The sequence below is a fragment of the Bubalus kerabau genome, chromosome 1 (assembly GCF_029407905.1).
Source record: "Bubalus kerabau isolate K-KA32 ecotype Philippines breed swamp buffalo chromosome 1, PCC_UOA_SB_1v2, whole genome shotgun sequence".
Classification (NCBI taxonomy): domain Eukaryota; kingdom Metazoa; phylum Chordata; class Mammalia; order Artiodactyla; family Bovidae; genus Bubalus; species Bubalus kerabau.
In genome coordinates this window covers 231839480-231859925 of record NC_073624.1, presented here as the reverse complement: position 1 = coordinate 231859925, position 20446 = coordinate 231839480, and the positions used below count along the sequence as shown (strand labels likewise).

Genomic DNA, 20446 nt, shown 5'->3' with positions numbered 1-20446 from the left:
ACAACCCATCCCAAATAAAATATTGCTAAGTTTCTAACACATTCTTTAAGGTTTCTAAAACATTTGCAAAAGACTACCTCTAACTGTCCACTGCCAATCTGTGGTACATTAGGCACTTAGCTAGAACTCCATATTCAAATAAATGTTGAAGTTGCTTCTTTTACAAGATTCAAAATTGCTAAACTAAAAGTTCAACAACTGTGTAATTCGTATACAGCTCCTACAGAGATTCTTTTAAGTAGCACAAAAATAAAGCTTTAATATAAAAATTATTTTTATAGATCAGTAGATTTGACAAATGCAAACAACTTACCTAAAATAAGCCACAAGAGAAACAATGGACTACAAATTTAAACTTCATAGAAAGAAATTTTCATATATTCTAACAAACGGTATCTATAAAGTGCCACGTTCTCCACTAAATCACTAACTCTACCAGGTTTCTCAAATAAAAGGATGAAGAAAAGTATCAGAGGATGGCAGTTATAAGCATAAAACACAACTAAACTAACCTGGATGATGCTAAAAATATTGTCTTCCACATCCAGATTAAATTGTACTAAATGTATTACCAAACCAGATGAGAAAATAATCTAGTAATTCAATAGCAATGTGTTACAATACAGTCTGCAAATAAAAAGAAGCCCTACAAAATTAATGTTTAACTACTTTACCCTCATGGAAATAGAAAATGGTAATGCTAGTCTTGACCTGAAAGTTTTGCAGACTCAAGTCTCTACACTGTAGTTATTTCATGCCCTATTCCCTTAATGGTATTCAAATGTAAATATAGGTAGGCACTATGGTTCTAGAAAAAAAGCATCAGTTTTGGACGCCAATCTGCTCCTACTACATAGAGGTTCGTGATGTACTTTCTTCACCTACTACTTTGGGAGGGGAATCACACCTAATTCACAGGGTATAGCTGTGAAAAATTTAGTTGTCTAACCTAAAACTAAAGTGCAATTCAACTAACATGGTGGTAGAAACCTACTGATCCAAAACCTAACAATTATTCTTGCATTATCCATTTCACCACTTCGCAGCAATAACTCAAAATGTTGAGAACACAGGAAAACACAAAACGGCCCTCAATATAAAAGCAAACAAAATTATTTTTGTACAGTCAAAGGTCTATTTATTTTCAACAGGTCTTAAAAGACTGAGATCTACTGAACCAAACTAGTGTACCTTAGCTAAAATGTTCATGTGTGAAGGGTTTTAAGCTCAGGAGAAAAGAATTACATGTTGGGGCCATTCCAACAGACAAAAAATTATGTTGAATGTGATGAGGTGATGCTCCCTACAGAAAATCTTGCCCTCATCTATTTTATTTTCACTAACTGTGAAACATGTGAATAGATGTGTACCTAGGGTAACATGTTTATTACATTCAGCAATAAATGTAATCAGTGATAGCTAGATACTTGAATGTTAACCAGGGTGCTGAATCCTATTTATAAAGTCCAATGCAAGTCACAACACCACAATGTCCCAATTACGGTAACTTGAAATTACTGAAGCAACCTTTTGTGAAATTATGCAGGAATTCCCTGCAATAAATTACAAGCAGCATATAGTATATTGCTACCTCTCCAAATTAAAACACAACACACACACAATTGGTACAAATAAAGTAAAGTTGGGATTAATTACTTACAGTAGTTGTTACTATAATTCCTGAGAGATTTCTAGTTGCTATTTTTCTGAGACTCTATTTCAAAGGAATGAGTCTTCACTCCAGTTATCCTATTCCACCATTCTACCCACCATGAATTACAGGAGTAAGGATTCCCTGTGTTCTCAGTGGGGCTGCTTCATTTTCCAAGAGCATTTTGGCATCACTGGCCCCCATTCACCAAACACCAGATGCAGGGTATGCATCTCCCTCCACCCATCTCCCCACCAAAAAACCCCACAAATTTCTGCATGTCCTCTAGGATAGAACAATAGCCCCAAGTTGAGAAACACTGTATTTAGTTAGTGCCCTTAAAGCTCCGCTCTGAGGAGGAAAAACATTTAGAAATGTATGGTTTAGTATTCACTTATGAAAAATGATTTCTAGGTTATCTATATTTTATCACCTAATAGTTACTGCAACTTAATTTTTTTCCTCAAAAATAACTCAGGCTAAATTTTCTTCTTTCTACTACAAGCTTAATATAAGCTACAAAAGTACAAGCTGAATTTCTTCTAATTCTGGGCCAAATGAAGTGGTTACCAACTAGTTGTTTAAACTGACCCAAAAACCAGCTACGGGATTCAGTTATGTAAGTTTTTTTATGTTGTTATATATGAAGGAGATGTTGCCAATTTTCAAATATTTGCGGTACTAAGGACCAACTGATAACATCAAAAACTTCATTTAACATTACGCCCTTCAGTAAACCTAGTTTCCCAGTACAGCAAAACATTCCTATTCCTACTAATATACTAGCCTCAAACAATAGTCTTAAAGATGAACACTGTTAAAAAAAAATAAGTTTAAGTTGACAACCTCATTGCCCTTCAATTGGTAGTGACAAGTTATCACACAAAGGCTTGCTACACAAATGTGTGAACAAAGCCTTCACCCATCTCACACACAGCACTCAACACACACCATGCAAAACGAGTATTAGTCTATATCGCCAGATCTTCCAGAAACGTTTTAATAAAAATTGGCCATTTCCAAGAAATACCCACTGCATGCCCACCAGGAAAAGGGAACCATAACAAAACAGAAAATTTACCATATGGCTATGATTAAAATTAAAAAAAAAAAAAAAAACACCTAGCACTCACTCAAGCACACCATCAAAGTCCAACATTAATGTCACATTCTTTCTTACGGGCTATGATTAGGATTCTGAATAGACACTGAAATAAAACTTAATACAAATACTGAACTATTCAGGTCAAAGGACTCTACAGAAGCATCTGTACTCAAAGGCATTCCAGTTTGAAACTCAATTTCAGAATAAGGCATAACAAAGGCACACAAGACATACAGGGTAAAAAAGGGGTCATAATTCCCAACATACTCTGAACCTGATAGAACAAATCTAGGGGTCTTTCTTTTTTTTATTATTTTCTTTAAACAATTGCCAAGACTGGAATCAAAGATAAATAGAAGGCACAACAGTTTTGCTCTGGTTTTGTGTTACTTAGATTTGGAAATTTTTTTTTGTTCTTTTTTCTTTTTTTACAAATACAAATTAAACATGAAAAAAACTCTACTTCAAAAAAAAACAATTCAAGAAAAGCTTATCAGTTGCATTCTAGACATTTAAACCTATCTCACAACTTAAATTCCAATGTCAAAAACAGTAGATTTTAGAACTGTTTTGTGATCATGTTTTAAAAGAAAACTCGAACACCTTTTATTCAGTTTTTAACCACATCAACGAGAATCAAAATTGTCAATTTTTCCAATGGCAATTTCTCCACACCAGAAGATAGTCATGACTCTCAAAGAGGAAAACAATTTGGGTTTCTCCGGTCTTCAAAATGTTTATCAAATCCTGTAGTTCTCACAGGCTTTTGAAATACACAGAAAGTAAGTAAGAAATAGTCCAATGAATGAAACATACCAAATGTCAGTAAGAAGCAAGACACATTCCTTTGGGGAAACTGTTAAAAAAAAAAAAAAAATCCAGTCTGTATATGCAAATAAAGCAAAGAAATTCAGTCTTTTTTTTTTCTTCTTTAAAAATCCATTTTTCCTAAAATATTCCACAAAATTGGAAGTGAAGGACTAAAAGGTGGGGGGCAGGGGAGAGAAGGAGCACACACCATTAACACAAAAAGTAAAATTGTACAAACTTAAGCAGTTTATGATAGACTAGGATCTTATTCCAAGATACCAAGGTTGGCTGAAGAAATTCATCATTCTGTGGGAGCTAGTTTGTACTGCTGCCTGAAGACTGGTGAAGAGCAATTCACTGCCTTGGAGCAATGCTCCTGCCCACTCCAAATCCTGGTTTCTGCACCATGCCTCCACGAGGTGGGCCTCTCATGCCACCACCCAGCCCACCTCGAGGGCCTCCAGGCCCCCGCAGGCGGTTATCCCGGCGGTCCCCTTCACGGGCAGCTCGAGTCTTCTTTTCTTCCACATTCAGACGGACCTCTCCTCTGAACATGATGGGCTGTAAGAATCAAGGTGAACAAATTTACAGAGTGCTTATGAACTACTCTCAAAAGAGTAGCAGAAGAGCTTATGAGCTAGCTCTCAAAGATAAAAGAAAGCTAGAAAAAGAAAAACAAAGAATCAGCAGCTTACAAATCAGCTGTCTTCTCACAGTTCACTTTTTGTCTCAAACTCAGAACATGTAATTTTTCCATTAACAGATACATGAAAAAGCGATTAGGTATTCAAGTTAGTTCAAAAGTTTAAAAGTCCACTTGTACACAGCAGTACAGGTAACTCTTATTAAAGTAAACCTTACCTTCTCATAGAATTATGTAAGTGGGATATAAATAAAAATTGCCACCTTCTCCAGGGACTGGGAGACTTAGAATAAAATCCCATCATCATGTAATGTGGCAAGATTTTGCTGTACATGTTTATGCAAAGTACACATACATCTCAAAAACATCATGAATTTCATTTCAATATAACCTTAAGAAAATGCAATTTGCCTTAACAGAATTTGGGAAAATACTAAAATAACAATACTAGATCTTAGTGCAGGGGGAAAAAGTCTTGGGTCTTCTTTTTTGCCAAAAGAACTATAGTAAACAAAGGGTTACTCACGATTTCAATCAACTCAATTTATGTTCCTTGCGGGCACTCTGTGGTTTTCTAACAGAAGTATTTTTTCAAAATAAATACCTAACAGTTCTTACTATGCAGAAGTGTTCTATATACTTCACTTTTATTATCTCTTTTAATCTTCACAACAACCCTTCAAGGGTTATTATCACAACTATTTTATATAGACCAGCAAACTGGTACTAGGGAGGTTAAAGAACACATACTACACAGGTCACAAGTCTAGTGAGTGACAGAAGAGCAATGTAAACCCAGGCATACTGACAGCAAAGTATAAGCACTCAGTCTACACAGCATGGACAGTCACCAGTTATATTCTACAAGCTATTTCTGTACACAAAAAACTGCTGAAGGGAATAAGGTAAACTTCTACCCAGACAGTGAGGTGAGGCTAAGTGTTAGTCGCTCAGTCATGTCCAACTCATTTCTTGCTCAGTTATGTCCAACTCTTTGCAACCCCATAGACTGTAGCCCACCAGGCTCCTCTGTCCATGGAATTCTCCAGGCAAGAACACTGGAGTGGGTTGCCATTCCCTTCTCCAGGGGATCTTCCTGACCCAGGGATCGAACCTGTATCTAAAACCTTGCAGGCAGTTTCTTTACTGTCTGAGCCACCTAAAGCAAGCTACATTTGAAGCTCCCAAAGTACACAGACATGATCTGAAAGTGCATGTGAGGAAACCTGCACAGGGGTTGGGCAGGGAAGTCCCTTTTGAGCTCTGATTCTAATTTAAATTTTATATTCTGATTAAGCATATATTTGTATATATATAAATATCTTAACACATCCAATATTACAAATATTTTATATATACACTATATAAATCATACACATTAATATGAAGTGCTATTCCTGGCAATGTTCTACATACAGTGAGAAAAACAGAAGTATTTTAATCCTGAAAGATAAGAGGTTGTGACTGCAGATATTTTAAAAGGTAGTTATAGAAGACATCTCTAACGAGGTATCAAAAGGACAGAAGCAATCTGAATGAAAAAAGGTACCAGACATACACCCCTTTCTGAGGAACTTTACTTCAACAATTCTTATGCCTAAAGATACCATGACTCACCCACATGCCGTCAATGAAACACCAAAGCCCTCCTCTTGGATAATTAACTAGGAAGCAATCAGCTCTGACCTTGTTTGGCCCCACTGGGATTATCACACCATTGAAAATACAAATTCAAGGCTGCACCAAAAAGTGTGACCACTGAACTATCACATGCTTAATGGTGAATTTACAACAAGGCCTTCAGGACATTTCTGGGTTCAGTATTCCTGTGTTCTGGGTGAGATAAGCCATTATTTTCTCCACATTTCTCAGTGTTTTGCAGGAGATGCTTCACAAAAATAGTGGTCAAACAGTTTGATAGATAATGCACATTTCCAAATGAAGGCTAACTTATAACCACAGCATTAAACTTTGTAGTATATCCACTAACATTCTGGAGAACATCAGACATTCTGGAGAACCACTGGGAAATAATGATCTGCACCATTTCTAACTAACATGGTTAATAAAATGTGTAAGCTTTAACTGGCAGAGACTCAAAATAGACTAGTGGTTGCCAGGGGCTGGGGAGAGAGGATATGGGCAGAGACTGCTTAATGGGTAAGGGACTTACTCTTGATGAAACTGTTTGCAACTAGACAGGTGATGGTTGCACAACAATGTGTATTAAATGTCACTGAATTGTACCCTTTAAAATGTTTAATTTTGTTATGTGAATTTCACCTCAATTAAAAAAAAGTGAGGTCTTAAAATGCCCACACCCATCTCAGTAAATTAACAGTATTTATATCTTTGTTTTTCTCTACAACGACTACTACTACAGAGCTTTTTTGCTAATGAAAGATGTGGGGGAAGGAAAGGACTCTATAAGGACACAGAAACAAGACTCCAATTCTACAAATTCCTCTACTACTGGAGAAGGTAGACTGACTCCAAACCCAGACAAGTTAAAGAACAAAAGGAGACGCTCCTCGTAGTTATACCCGAACAGTTACATAGGAAAACTTCAAGTATAGCTGGTAAACAAACTGATTCTAAGTTCTTGGCTAAAAGACACATAGTGCTTCATTCATCTCTTACAACGAATAAAGGAACTGCATAAATCTCAGAGTACTGGCAACCACAGTTACTTCACTCTCCATCACGCAACTTAGGCAAAAACTATTTATATGATACTTTTGTTTTGCTAAGTTCCCAGGCAGTTCTTTTAACAATGGTTAAACATGATGAAAAATATTACCCAGACAGGTTGGAATAAATTGCACTTTACATGTAAGACACAGATTTAAGGATGGATGAATACATTAAAATAAAAAAAAAATACAAGATGAAAAATTGCTTACCCTGTTGCTAAGCACCTTCTGAACAGGCTCAGAATCATCAAACACAACAAACCCAAAATTGGGTAATTTCCCACCACTGTTAATACGCAGTTCTACCACATTCCCATAATCTGCAAGTGAAACACAGATTCTCAAATAAGTTAGAACACTTTTAAAAGTATTACATGCACATTGTCCACCAACAGCCACCAGGCACATGTGGCTATAGGGAACGTAATCTGTGGCTACTCTGAAAGATGTGCCCTGTGTGCCAACACACACACAGGATTTCAAAGACTTACAACAGGATCATGGAAAATATCTCATGTTTACATATATTCAGATAATGTCTTAGACACACTAGGTTAAGTGAAATACTAATTTAATTGTCCAGTTCTAAGAGTCGGGCACGACTGAGCAACTGAACTGAACTGAAACTGTAACTACAGGGTGATCTAGTGGTTAAGAATCTGCCTGCCAATGCAGGTGACAGGGGTTTGATCCCTGGTCCGGGAAGATCCCACATGCCGCAGAGCAGCTAAGCCTGTGTGTCACAACTACTGAAGCCCAAGCACCCTAGAGCTGGTGCTCCGCAATAAGCCACTGCAAAGAGAAGCTCGTGCACCATGACTAGAGAAGGCCCAAGTGCAGCAACTAAGACCCAGCGCAGTCAAATAAATAAATATATCTTAAAAAAAATAAAGTGTTACTAGAAAACTTAAAATTACATATGTGACTATCTTCTATTTCTATTGGACAGCAGATGAATCTAGTGTTTAAAACTCAACGTGAGTGGGAGGGAGGTTCAAGAGGGAGGGTGCGTATGTATACGAGGCGTGATTCACATTGTTGTGTGGCAGAAGCCAACACAACGCTGTAAAGCAATTATCTTCCAATTAAAACTAAATCTTAAAAAAAGATGGAAAAAAAAACCTTAATAACCTACTTTGAAAAAAGTCTTTAAGCTCTGATTTATCCACCTCATGAGGCAGGTTGCCAATGAAGAGCTGGTGACTGTCAGGGTGTCTCACAATTCTTCGGGGTTCCACATCGCCTTGCTCACCAGCCTCACGGACTGAAGAGGAAACAAAAACAGCAAGGAATGAGAAAGAAGACACCTTGCAGTAACTGTTCCATTCAACAGTTTTCTCTCTACCCCTAAACACAGATAATTCAATTCACTCTGCAATGTATTTTTAAATCTAAGTACCCACAAATATCAACTGCCCTCCCAAAACAAGCTCTCATCCTCAACATGCCCAGCGTAGAGAAGCCCTTCTGAGCTCTCACCTGGTCTGGGTCCCCTCTGGGGAGGAACATTTATTCGCTGTTCTCGCACCCTCTGATCCCTCTGAGGCCTCTGAAGTGGAATCTGAGATTCAGGCTTAGACTCCGGGCGAGGCTGAAAAATGTATGCATCAAAATCAAAGCAAGCTTATCTTTTTTTTTCCTTTTTAAGTGTTCTAACCAACAATAAGTGCCGGGAGCCGGCGAGAGACATTCCACTCGTGACAAAGGTCATGAGGAAGGAGGCTCGGCATACGCAAAGGCGGGATCGAGCCTCGGGAGTGCCCCCAGATATTCTCGAGCATCTACCCCCAAAAAACCAGAGTCTGCCTACTTTATTGCTTTGTGCTCTCACCTCTGACTTTACTGGGGGCTGTCCCCCACCACCATCTCACTCTCTCTGTCAAAGAGTTAACTTACAGCTCCAATTAATAAAGTTCCTGGAAAATTAGGAGTGTTTAAATCCAAACCCCTCAGATGGCTCTCTAACTCGCCTGACAAGTTTACCCGGACACCTACAGCTATGCATACGATTGTTTACAGTCTCCCAGCCTCTAGAGGCACGGGAAGCTTAAGATATTCAAATAGCTTAGAGCCTCTCAGAGAGTTAGAAACTGTCCGAATAAAACTAGTAAAAGATTTCATTGATGAGCCAATGCTTGCTGCCAAGTTTCCACATCCCCTGTATTGTATCCTTGAATGTGTATTAATTAATATAGTTGGTATGTAGAAAAAATAAGTAGTGGCCTTGGTGTTAGTAACTTTAGACCCTTAAGGTAATAAATTCTTTCCTTTGTAAACCCATTACACATCCACCCTATAGGAATGTAATTTTATCTTCGAAAGATGGCGCCAAACCTTAAAATAATTACTCTTAGAGAAAATAAGTCTTTGTTGATAAGTCCTTGTCAAGAGTCAAAATGTTAATAGGCCTCTGGCCAGAAGATGATGTAAATCACCTAAACCATTTGTATACAATAAATTTGCAGGAAAGAAACCCTGGTTTTTGATAAACATCAAAGACTGTTGACTTTGCATCCCCTATTATCCTCTATGTGTAACTTAGGGTATATAAGCCCCTGTTGAAAATAAAGCTACGGGCCTTGCTCACCAACGCTTGGTCTCCCCATGTCATTCTTCCCTTTAACTTCCAGCTGAGTGTCCATCTGGAGCGCGGATATCCTCTGCAACAATTATTTGCCTGGGCTTCTAAGACCCACTCGAGAAGGTGTCTAAGGTGGGGCACCTTCTGCTATTCGAGAGGGCGCCTGCGGCCTCCGTGGTCAGAGCTAACCTGGTGTCACGGGTTATATTGATTTTCCACGTAAACCAAGCCACTCAGCTTCTTTTCTCCACTGAATTTTCCTACTGAGCTATCCTCTTTTTATTACTCTTTATTATCTCTAATTAACATTTGAATAGGTCGCCTAGCCATCTCTCCTTCGAATACCCTGGATCAGCCGGGGCTGGACCTCGGCAAATAAGGTTTAAAACTAGAAAATAACAATTCTTGAGTTCTCTCACCATTCCCTCCAAAAAACCCAAACAAACAAAAATAAAAACACATTAAAAATCACCTTATACCCATTCTCCTCTGCCTTGTTTGTTGCTGTTGCTGTTCTTGAGTTGCCAAGTCGTGTCCAACTCTTTGTGACCCCATGGACGGTAGCCTGCCAGGCTCCTCTGTCCATGGAATTCTCCAGGCAAGAATACTGGAGTGGGTGGCCATTTCCTTCTCCAGGGCATCTTCCCAACCCAGGGATCGAACCTGTGTCTCCTGCACTGGCAGGTGGATTCTTTATCACTGAGCCATCAGGGAACCCTGTCTTATCTGTTAAACCTCTCTAAATTCACATTACGTGAAAATATAAGTAAATTTGCCTAACATGCAAATTTAATTATAAACTCACCTGTGAAGCTGGTACTTTAACAACATGTGGGGGTATCCCAGTAACTGGAACAGCTCCACTGGGTGGAAGGTTCTTACTGGTCACAGATGCCCAAGAAAAGGTCTAAGGGAATACCACCATGAGTTGTTATAATACTTAGCAAAACAATATAAAAGTTCTAGGCTTTTGATTTGTTGTACATTATATGTGTATCACATTCTCAAGAGGCAAGATGGTTTCTAAGTAGCGTGAGATTCCTTTGCCCCAGCACTTAAAATTTAGTACTAAAATTCCTTAGGTCTTATCAAGTATCAGCAAAATATGAGCAGCTACTTCCACTAAATTTCAAGTTTGTGAATCCAAGAAAATTCTCCCTCCAAAGCCAGCTCTTCCTCCTTTGATATTCTCACTCTATGATCCAATTATACCAACTTTAGAATTTTCTTGAATTATTTCAATCAGTACCAAAATCACCAGATCTTATTTACCTCTTATCTCTTCATCTTCACTGCCATGACCCTAATCCAAGATGTCATTACCTCTCTCCAGGACTACTACAGTTAAACCACCTAATTTGTCATCTACTCTCACTCCAGTAAACATAATTTTCCACCTGCAAGCTATAGTTATGTCACCATTTCTCTTTACTACTCACCTACACACCTATCTTATACAGAACAGCAAACTACAAACCAGGGAGGTTACTGACAGTTCCCATAGAATAATGCTCAGAAAATTTCAAGACACTTAATAACTCTTAGACAAATAACAATTTAAGAACCCTGGCTGCATAAATACAGCCCTAAAACATACTCCTTCACAGAGCATCAGCTGTAAAGGTCCTGTGAATTCAGCCAGTATCATCCTGTTGTGACTCATGAGAGGTAACTGAAAAGCTTCAAACTTTTGAAATCAGTTATTCTAATTAGAACATATTACAATTAGTTTCTACTTCTACTGTAAAGTTGTCCTCAATTAGATTTCAGGGAAAAGTCTGCTGTGCCATGTTATTTTTTTGAAGATACACTATCCTTTTTTTGTGTAACAAGCACATAGTAACATGCAATTTGAATGTAGTATTAAAAAGAAGGTTTGTTGATATGGCAACAATATAGCACCCAAAACTTCTTGTCTGAAAGTATTCAAATTTCCTTAGAGGAGGGAAAAAACTCCTTTTGACTTTATAATGCAATATGCATCTTATCTGAGGTATGGTTCAATATGGAAGAATTTCCCCAAATGAATACAAAAATTCACCTACAAAAGTCATCCTAGCGACAAAAACGAGAAGAGAGATTTTTTACAACAGAAAGAAGCAGAATAAAACTGAAGACATGCTGCATACTCTCAAGTCCTCCTGCACTGTCTGGGCTATGTCTGCTGGTGCTGGAGAAGAACTCTTCTGAACATCCTCAGGAGCAGTTTCTTCCAAGACTGGCTCAGACTTTTCCTCCTGGACTTCAGATACAGGTTCCTGCTCTGGTTCTGGTTCCGGTTCAGGCTCTGGTTCAGCAACAGGTTCTTCTAAATGTTCTTCTAAGTCATTGCTTTCACAGTAAAATTTGAGAAATATCATTCTGCTTCCATTGATTTAGCAAGAAATTCCTATAGCGACCTGAACCTAAAAATAGCTCCCTCCTCCCCACAAATATCTATAAATTATGTATTTGAGTATTCAAACATGAGAACTTTTCAGAAAAGCCCTCGATGAGCAAGTCAGATTTGCTAGATTCTGATTAAGTAAATGCATCAAGCATATCAAAAGGAACTAGGCCATTGTTTGGAGAAGGCGATGGCACCCCACTCCAGTACTCTTGCCTGGAAAATCCATGGACGGAGGAGCCTGGTGGGCTGCAGTCCATGGGGTCGCTAAGAGTCAGACACGACTGAGCGACTTCACTTTCACTTTCCACTTTCATGCACTGGAGAAGGAAATGGCAACCCACTCCAGTGTTCTTGCCTGGAGAATCCCAGGGACGGGGGAGCCTGGTGGGCTGCCATCTATGGGGTCGCATAGAGTCAGACACGACTGAAGCGACTTAGCAGCAGTAGCAGACCATTGTTTCTCAAAATCTCAAATTATCACAGTTTACCTATTACATATCACAAAACTCTTAATAGGCGGTGGGCAGGGGGGAAAGGGAGCTGTTTAATAGGTATGGTTTCAGTTGTGTAAGATAAAAAGTTCTAGATATCTGTTGCACAACTGTGTGCATATACTTCACACTACTATAAAGTACACTTGAAAATGGTTAAAATGTCATGTGGTTTTTACAACCCAAACATTTTCTCACACTAAAAACACAAGGAATTTTGGAGGAAAAAAAAATCAGCTGTAATTCAAAACAGTTCTTAAACTTCCACATAAGTCATAGGAACAGTCTTTTAAAACTGCATATGCTTTCCTCCTGAACTTCTAATTTGGTAGGCTTGTGGTAGGATAATGAATCTTCATTTTCAACCAGCAACCCAGGTGAGTAAAGTCAGTCCCATCACACCTTCTAGTTCTCTCAAAGCACTTAATGCTATGCCTTTATGTATTAACACTTGATAAATCCCAAATCTATTTCCACTTATGGTGAAGAAAAAAACTGAACCAAAAAGCTACTTATGGATACTATTTAAGTAGGTCTCAGAGAGCAATCTATATTAAACATGCTTTATATATTTATGTTAGACACCAAAAGCAAAACCTTTCTTCTGGGAAATTATCACTAAGACAATTCTGAGCATTATGGCTGCCCTCCAGCAAACAAGACTACGCAACTCAAGTTTTCACACAGCTCTGGACAGATGAACAAAGTTTTCCTTACCTGACAGTTTGATCATAAAAAGTTCCAGAATCATCAGGTACCACCTCAGGTGTCTGCTGTCTTTCTTCAGGCTCCTCTACTTCTTCTTCAGATTCTAAATGAGAAAAAAAATTTAACATCTTTCTGTTCACTTAATTCACAAATATATTCACTTTCACAATGTTCATCTTGACAAAAAAAGGCAATGATATGAGTACATAACACATAAAAGATAAAATAGGGCAACTGGATAAAATCATGAGACAGGATTTAAGGACAGAATTAAGGCTATTTTAATGTCCGGATTACAAGCATGGAATCTGAGGTAATCCAACAAATGTTCTACCACCTAACTAGCTATATGACATCAAGGAAATGACTCCTGTGCCCTAGTTTATTAAATGGGAACAACAGTACATTACGTACTTATCTGTAAGGTTGTTGTATTACAGCCTTAAATAAATACAAAGTACTTAGAATCCTCAGTCATATAGAAAACACTAAAATACAGCCTCTCTCCAGAGCAATGGGCAGGCATATTTGCTGACCATTACAAGGTTTCAATTCCTAAAACTTAGGGTTCCACTCTAGTAACACACCCCACTGCAGTGGAGGTACCATCTAAACTTCTGCAGAGTCCTATGCAAACTGCTACCAAGATGCTACTACTGCTGCCATAACCTGTCTACTAACTTGGGAGTTCAATGTGTCCCATCAATACCAGTGGCATAGACTAAGCGGTTGGCCTCAAGTAGGTTAAAATTGCCAAGATTTCTTATATCTTAACAATTAAAAGTTACTAATGAAAAATACAAAGAATTATTAAACCATTCAAGAAACTTACACTCTCTTCAAGTCAAACTGATGCCATCCAAAAAAAAATTTAGACAAGTAACTTACCCTCCTGAGGTTCAGTGATAAAGCCACCAAAGACTTCATCTTGGTATCTGAAGATATCGTTGTGAACATAGAACTTATTTGCAACAGAGCCCTGTAATACCAACAAAAAGTTTTCATTTATCAGCAGGCTTTTCAAACACAGTTACCCTACATCAACTTACCCTGGGCCATTAGTTCTCAACTAATAGCACTATTGCCCATCCCAAGAGACATTTGGCAACTTCTGGAGACATTTCAGTTCTCCCATCGAGGAGTAGAACTGACAAGTACTGAGTGGAGGGCAGGGATGTTGCTAAGCATCCTACATTGCACAGGATAGCCCTGACAACAAAATTATCCAGGCTCAAATTTTAAGTCAAGGTGGAAAAGATCCTTGCTCTACCCTCAAATAGGTTAAAATCTCCAAGATTTTAAGACTTAACATGTTTGTTAAGAAGCACTCATATATACCGAGTGCTTAAAATACCACCAGATGAATATCTAAAAATTGACCAATTATTTAAGATGCCAAAGCCCAAATCTCAAATCATTTCTTGAACAATAAATACGTTATTACCAACTACATATTTTAAAATCCCCTAAATCTGTATCCAAGAATACTGACACAAGCACTCAAATGTGGTATAGCTAAAAGGGTTTGCCTACCCTAGGTATAAGACACTTATGTTGAAATCTATGTCATTTATTAGTCATTCAATTTCTAAGACTGTTTCTTCACCTGTAAAATGAGGAATACGGACTCAAACTAGAGTTTTGATTATTAAATGAGACAGTTTATGAAACAATCCATTATACTTAGGTAATATTGAAATCTTCCTCTTGAAAGATAAGAAGTAAATTTATTAATATCCCATGATTTCTTGCATATTTAAGTCAATCAACAATTTTAACACTACAGATAATCTAAGCCTTCTCAAGAAATCATGACTAAGCTGACTTCACGTGATTTTTCAAACAAACTGAGTTTATATTTAAACGGTAAAACAACAGGGATTGTAGATTCATTGTCCTTCAACAGAACATTATCTTCAGGGTAATTCTAGAGAAAACTTCCAGCCAGTCATCATGAGCCCCTTCCACATGCTCACACAGATCACAGACAGGATTCCTAACTTTGCTCATTCTGGACCTGGCAAGAAGACACTTCAAATGCAATTAATCAACATAAACCTGTGGTCCTTTCATGATAACTAAAAAAAAAAAACAAAAACAAAAAACCAGGACTCCTTAAAGAAACAGTTGATCCCAAAACCGGGTTAGAGGATGGAGCAGGGAAAATGCAAGGTGATCCTGAAACCTCCTGTGCCATGGAGTGCCCTGTTTCCAAAAAAACCCCCAAACAAACAAAAAAACCAAACCCACTCAAAAGGGTTCACACTTAGCAGATCTGGGACATTTTAGAAATCAATAAAAGTTATTAATTAAATCTATTAAACAAAGATCCCATGATAGGAGAAAAGGTAAAGTTACTTACAGTAGAATGCCAACGAATAGACAAAAAAAAAAATTTAGATGATCACCATTTGTACCCATCAGAGTAGCAAGAATTCATGAATGCTTAAAACTAATACCTAAAAAGTTTGATGAAGAACATAAGTACATGCACAGTCTCAAAGAAGCCCACAAGGAATCCCCTGGTGGTACAGAGGATAAGAACCCATCGAGCCAATGCAGGTCTGGGAAGAGTCCACAGCCCTGGAGCAACTAAGCCCGTGAGCCACAACTACTGAAGCCCACGCACCAAGAACCTGTGTTCCACAAAAAGAGAAGCCATTGTAATAAAGAGTAGCCCCAGCTCGCCACCAGGTAGAGACAGCAACAAAGAGTCAGTGCAACCAAAAATAAAATAAATAAAAAAGAAGCAAGCATAATTTACATTCTGATGAAAAAAGTAAAAACATTAACTTTACATGTCAACCTGGTGACCACCACCTTAACTAAGTAATACTAACAATAGGACTAAGTGTAAGTGTTAGTCGCTCGCTCAGTCGTGCCCGACTCTTTGTGACCCCATAGACTGAGCCCACCAGGCTCCTCTGTCCATGAGATTTTCCAGGCAAGGATACTGGAGTGGGTTGCCATCCCCTGCTTCTTCAGGGGATCTTCCCAACCCAGGGATCGAACCCAGGGGGGTCTCCTGCACTGCAGGCAGATTCTTTACCAACTGAGCTACAAGGGAAGCTATGTGTATGTACATATATATATACATATATATATATACACACACACATATATATATACATATACATATATACACACACATATTCTTTTCTTCTCCTTCATCTCTCCTTTTAGAAAACTGTAGAGTTCCCTGGTGGCTCAGATGGTAAAGAATCTGCCTGGATTTGGGGTTTGATTCCTAGGTCAGGAAGATCCCCTGGAGAAGAAAATGGCAACCCACTGAAGAATTGTTGCCTGGAGAATTCCATGGGCAGAGTAGCCTGGTGGGCTATAGTCCATGGGGTCGCAAAAAGTCAGACACGACTGAGCAACTAATATCTCACGTCCTTCAGAGTTATTACAACTCTCTTAATTCCATTGCTAACCAATATGTGTTTTTGCTGCTGCTGCTAAGTTGCTTCAGTTGTGCCCGACTCTATGCAACCCCATAGACAGCAGCCCACCAGGCTCCTCCGTCCATGGATTTCCAGGCAAGAGTACTGGAGTGGGCTGCCATTGCCTTCTCCAGTAATAATAGGACTGCTAAGTCACTTCAGTCGTGTCCGACTCTGACCCCATAGACGGCAGCCCACCAGGCCCCCCCGTCCCTGGGATTCTCCAGGCAAGAACACTGGAGTGGGTTGCCATTTCCTTCTCCAATGCATGAAAGTGAAAAGCTAAAGGGAAGTCACTCAGTCGTGTCCGACTCTTAGCGACCCCATGGACTGCAGCCTACCAGGCTCCTCCGTCCATGGGATTTGCCAAGCAAGAGTACTGGAGTGGGGTGCCATTGCCTCCAAATAATAGGACTAAATGATATCAAATGCGGAAAGACACGTATAACCTAAAACTAATAAGGAACTACCAGACAATTTAAACTGACACATTCTACATGGTAACTTGATTGTCCTCTTTAAAAATGTCTGCTGCTGCTAAGTCTACATCTTGATAAACAAAAGGTTAATGAATTACAGCAGATTAAAGGAGCCTCAAAAGACATAACAGCTAAACACAATGTGTCATAATGAGCTGAATCTTGGATAAGGAAAAAAAATACTATTCTTTGTATGACTGGAACAGTAATCAAAATTTAAATATGGACTATAGATGGATAACTGTATTACATTTTTTAAATATTGTATTTATTTATTTATTTGGCTGTGCCAGGCCTTAGTTGTAGCACATGGGATCTAGTTCCCTGCTGCTGCTTAGTCGCTCAGTCTTGTCTGACTCTTTGCGACCCTACGGATTGTAGCCCGCCAGGCTCCTCTGTCCACGGAATTCTCCAGACAAGAATATTGGAGGGGGATGCCAAGTCCTTCTCCTTCAGGAATCAAACTTGGGCCTGTTACACTGGGAGGGAGAGGAAATCTTAGTCACTGGACCACCAGGAAATCCCATAAATACCTCCTGACTTTGATTAAGAAATGAAGTGCTCATTCTTAAGAAATGTTCACTTCAGTATCTGAAGATGACTAGCCATAATGTCTCCAATTTACTTTTCAAACAGTTTAGAATTAAAACACACAGGTAAATAGAAAAAGAATTACATAAAAAAATAGAATTATAAATGTGTGGGCAAATGTGGCTCTAGGTAAGATAACATGTAGGAGTTACTACTGTACTACTTCTGTAAATTTAAAATTTCAAAAATTAACAGTCTTTAGAAAAACATGTACGAATTTTTATATCTTTTTTTTTTTCATACCTCAGGAGCAAGGACAAAGGTCTGCATGAATCTCCTCAAAGCCTGGTTGTTATTAGAGAGCAAGCCCATCACCTGGACCACCACACCGTCATTCAGAGTAGCATGAGCATCAACGTGGCGGATCTTAGTGTGGCAATTGGTGAAGTTTTGTGACATCACTTTCCTATGGATTTCCTAAGGAATCAGGCAAGAGATAATGCAGAAGCTCCAATAACAAAAAACTTTCTAACACAACAAAGAGCATTTATCTGTGCACATCTGAATTACAAACTACAGAGACCCCACTGTAATTTGTCTTAGTATACTATATTTCCAGTGACACCCTGACTTTTTAAAATTATTGTCTTCAATTAACATATCTAAACATGTTTACAATAGGTGATCTCCATGCTAAAACCAATTATCTTCAAACATAAAAAAACTTCAGAATGTATCACACCAAATGAACAAAAAAATTTTCAATGACTAATAAATCAAGAAGTTACTGAATATCTAAATTTCCAAACAGAAGTTGACAATTTTAATTCTCAAATATCAACAAACATTAAGCATGTATCCACCTCAATTCTATGGGTTATTTCCTAGCTGATCAACAGCCTACATAAAGCTTGTTATGCTTATGCTTACTTTCTGTCCATAGACAGCATCTGCTGGCTTTCCATTTGAATCCAATCCCCCATGGACATAAGAAGAGTTCTTTCCATAAAACCTGTAAAACAGAAAGATACTTGTCATCTTTAAGCATCCTAAGACCAGGTATTTATTGTTCATGTTTGAACCCATCTGCTTCATTAGTACATTCTTGGAGGCACAAATGTGTTTTCTTTCTCCTCTTTGTATGCATCCACCCCCTACATTCATAACATTTGCTGAATGGGAATGAATTTGGTCAAGGAATTTTTGCAAGTCAAAAGTTCCAGGTCTCAAGAAAGAAAGATCGTGTTGGAAGGGATCTTGTAGTGCACCTCAGGAAGGCCACGTAACACACAAGTTCCTGTTTTCACTCACGGGGAAGACAGGTAGTCTTGATGATAGGTAAGGATTTCTATGGATTTCCCTGGTGGCTCATTCCTGCCAATGCAGGAGACTCAGGTTCCATCCCTGGGTGGGGAAGGTCCCCTGGAGAAGGAAATGGCAACCCACTCTAGCATTCTTGGCTGGGGAATTCCATGGACAGAGGCGCCTGGTGGGCTACAATCCAAAGGGTTGCAAGAGCTAGACAAGACTAAACAGCTATTCTCTCCATAGTCTTGGAGAATCCTTTTCTATCTGAGAATGCATGTGATGAATTCCCATTAAAACCTAGTAACTCAGGCAGAAGAGTTTAAGGAGTTCCATTTTTGCTGATGCATTAGGAGCGTCAGACTTAATTAATTCTCCATACCTTTAATTCACCTATATCTTCAACTGTTTTGTTTTCATTACAACAATACTGAATTAGGAAGGTGCCAACAACTTCCGCCCCAGCCCTGCCAACACACACATGCAATGCCCTAACTCGGGGATAATCACTATTAAGATTTCTTGGCACCTGTATTCCAGACAAACGATCTTTCACAAACCAACCCATATTTTTCTCTATCCTGATTGTGTCCCCCATGCTCCCCAAAAAAGGGACAGATCTGGGCCCTTAAGGATACCTGAACTACCTTTCAACTTTTTAAGTTATTAAAAGGCTCCACATTAGCCAGCCACTTAGTTCACTGCTGGCTAATCCACTTTTCATTGTATCTAAAATGTACCTCAGAGATAAAATGTGAAAAAATACATGTGTTAGAATCAATAAGTAACAACAGTGACAAGAAATATATTTGGTTAGTTTGTTTCAACTCCTACTCCATTTTAAATTCTAAATGTATCTAACTACTAAAAGCAAAGAATACAATTGACCAAAAAATAACAAAAAGAGGGATATTTCTAGTTTAAAGACTTATTCTATTACTCAATAGTCCTGTGAATACCAGCAAATTTTTAAGCCCTTAGCGTCTTTAGCCGGAGAAGGCAATGGCACCCCACTCCAGTACTCTTGCTTGGAAAATCCCATGGACGGAGGAGCCTGGGGGGGCTGCAGTCCATGGGGTCGCTAAGAGTCGGACACGACTGAGTGACTTCACTTTCACTTTTCACTTTCATGCATTGGAGAAGGAAATGGCAACCCACTCCAGTGTTCTTGCCTGGAGAATCCCAGGGACGGGGGAGCCTGGTGGGCTGCCGACTATGGGGTCACACAGAGTCGGACACGACTGACGCGACTTAGCATAGCATAGCATAGAGTCTTTACCTGTGAAATGAAGTTAATTATTCCACAAGGCCTTACACTAAGAGCTTCTTTTTTTTTAAGGATCAAGAAAGGTATAGGAGAAAAAATAGTTCTGGTCCAACAAATACACATACATTTTGAAATTTCTAAAAAGTATTCTAATAATTCCACAGAAATAGACTGAGGAGTGTTCTACAATGCAGCATTGTTTATAAGAAGAAATACTGGAGGCAACTTATATATTCATCATTAGTGGAGTAACATAACAATTTTTTAGAAAATAAAAATTTCATGGATATTAAAATTAATGATACATGCACTATCCTTGTAAGATAACAGCTTAAGGCTAAAACACAGCA

At 38.6% G+C, this 20446-nt stretch overlaps 1 protein-coding gene across 4 annotated transcripts in view; it reads right to left on the bottom strand.

Annotated features, from left to right (window-relative positions):
• Positions 1-2629: 2629 nt before the first annotated feature.
• G3BP1 (G3BP stress granule assembly factor 1) overlaps positions 2630-20446 on the bottom strand; it is a 31167-nt gene continuing 13350 nt past the window's right edge. For 2 of the 4 annotated variants that reach the window (XM_055558992.1, XM_055558976.1), the window contains exons 3-12: positions 18455-18536; positions 17828-18001; positions 13960-14050; positions 13081-13174; positions 11613-11814; positions 10289-10390; positions 8382-8493; positions 8038-8166; positions 7113-7222; positions 2630-4127 (exon numbers count right to left, since the gene is read on the bottom strand). In XM_055558992.1, coding sequence (XP_055414967.1) covers positions 3921-4127; positions 7113-7222; positions 8038-8166; positions 8382-8493; positions 10289-10390; positions 11613-11814; positions 13081-13174; positions 13960-14050; positions 17828-18001; positions 18455-18536 — 1303 coding nt within the window. In that variant the 3' untranslated portion in view covers positions 2630-3920. The remainder of the gene's footprint in view (positions 4128-7112; positions 7223-8037; positions 8167-8381; positions 8494-10288; positions 10391-11612; positions 11815-13080; positions 13175-13959; positions 14051-17827; positions 18002-18454; positions 18537-20446) is intronic. The other 2 variants (XM_055558985.1, XM_055558998.1) reach the window with 2 other exon arrangements.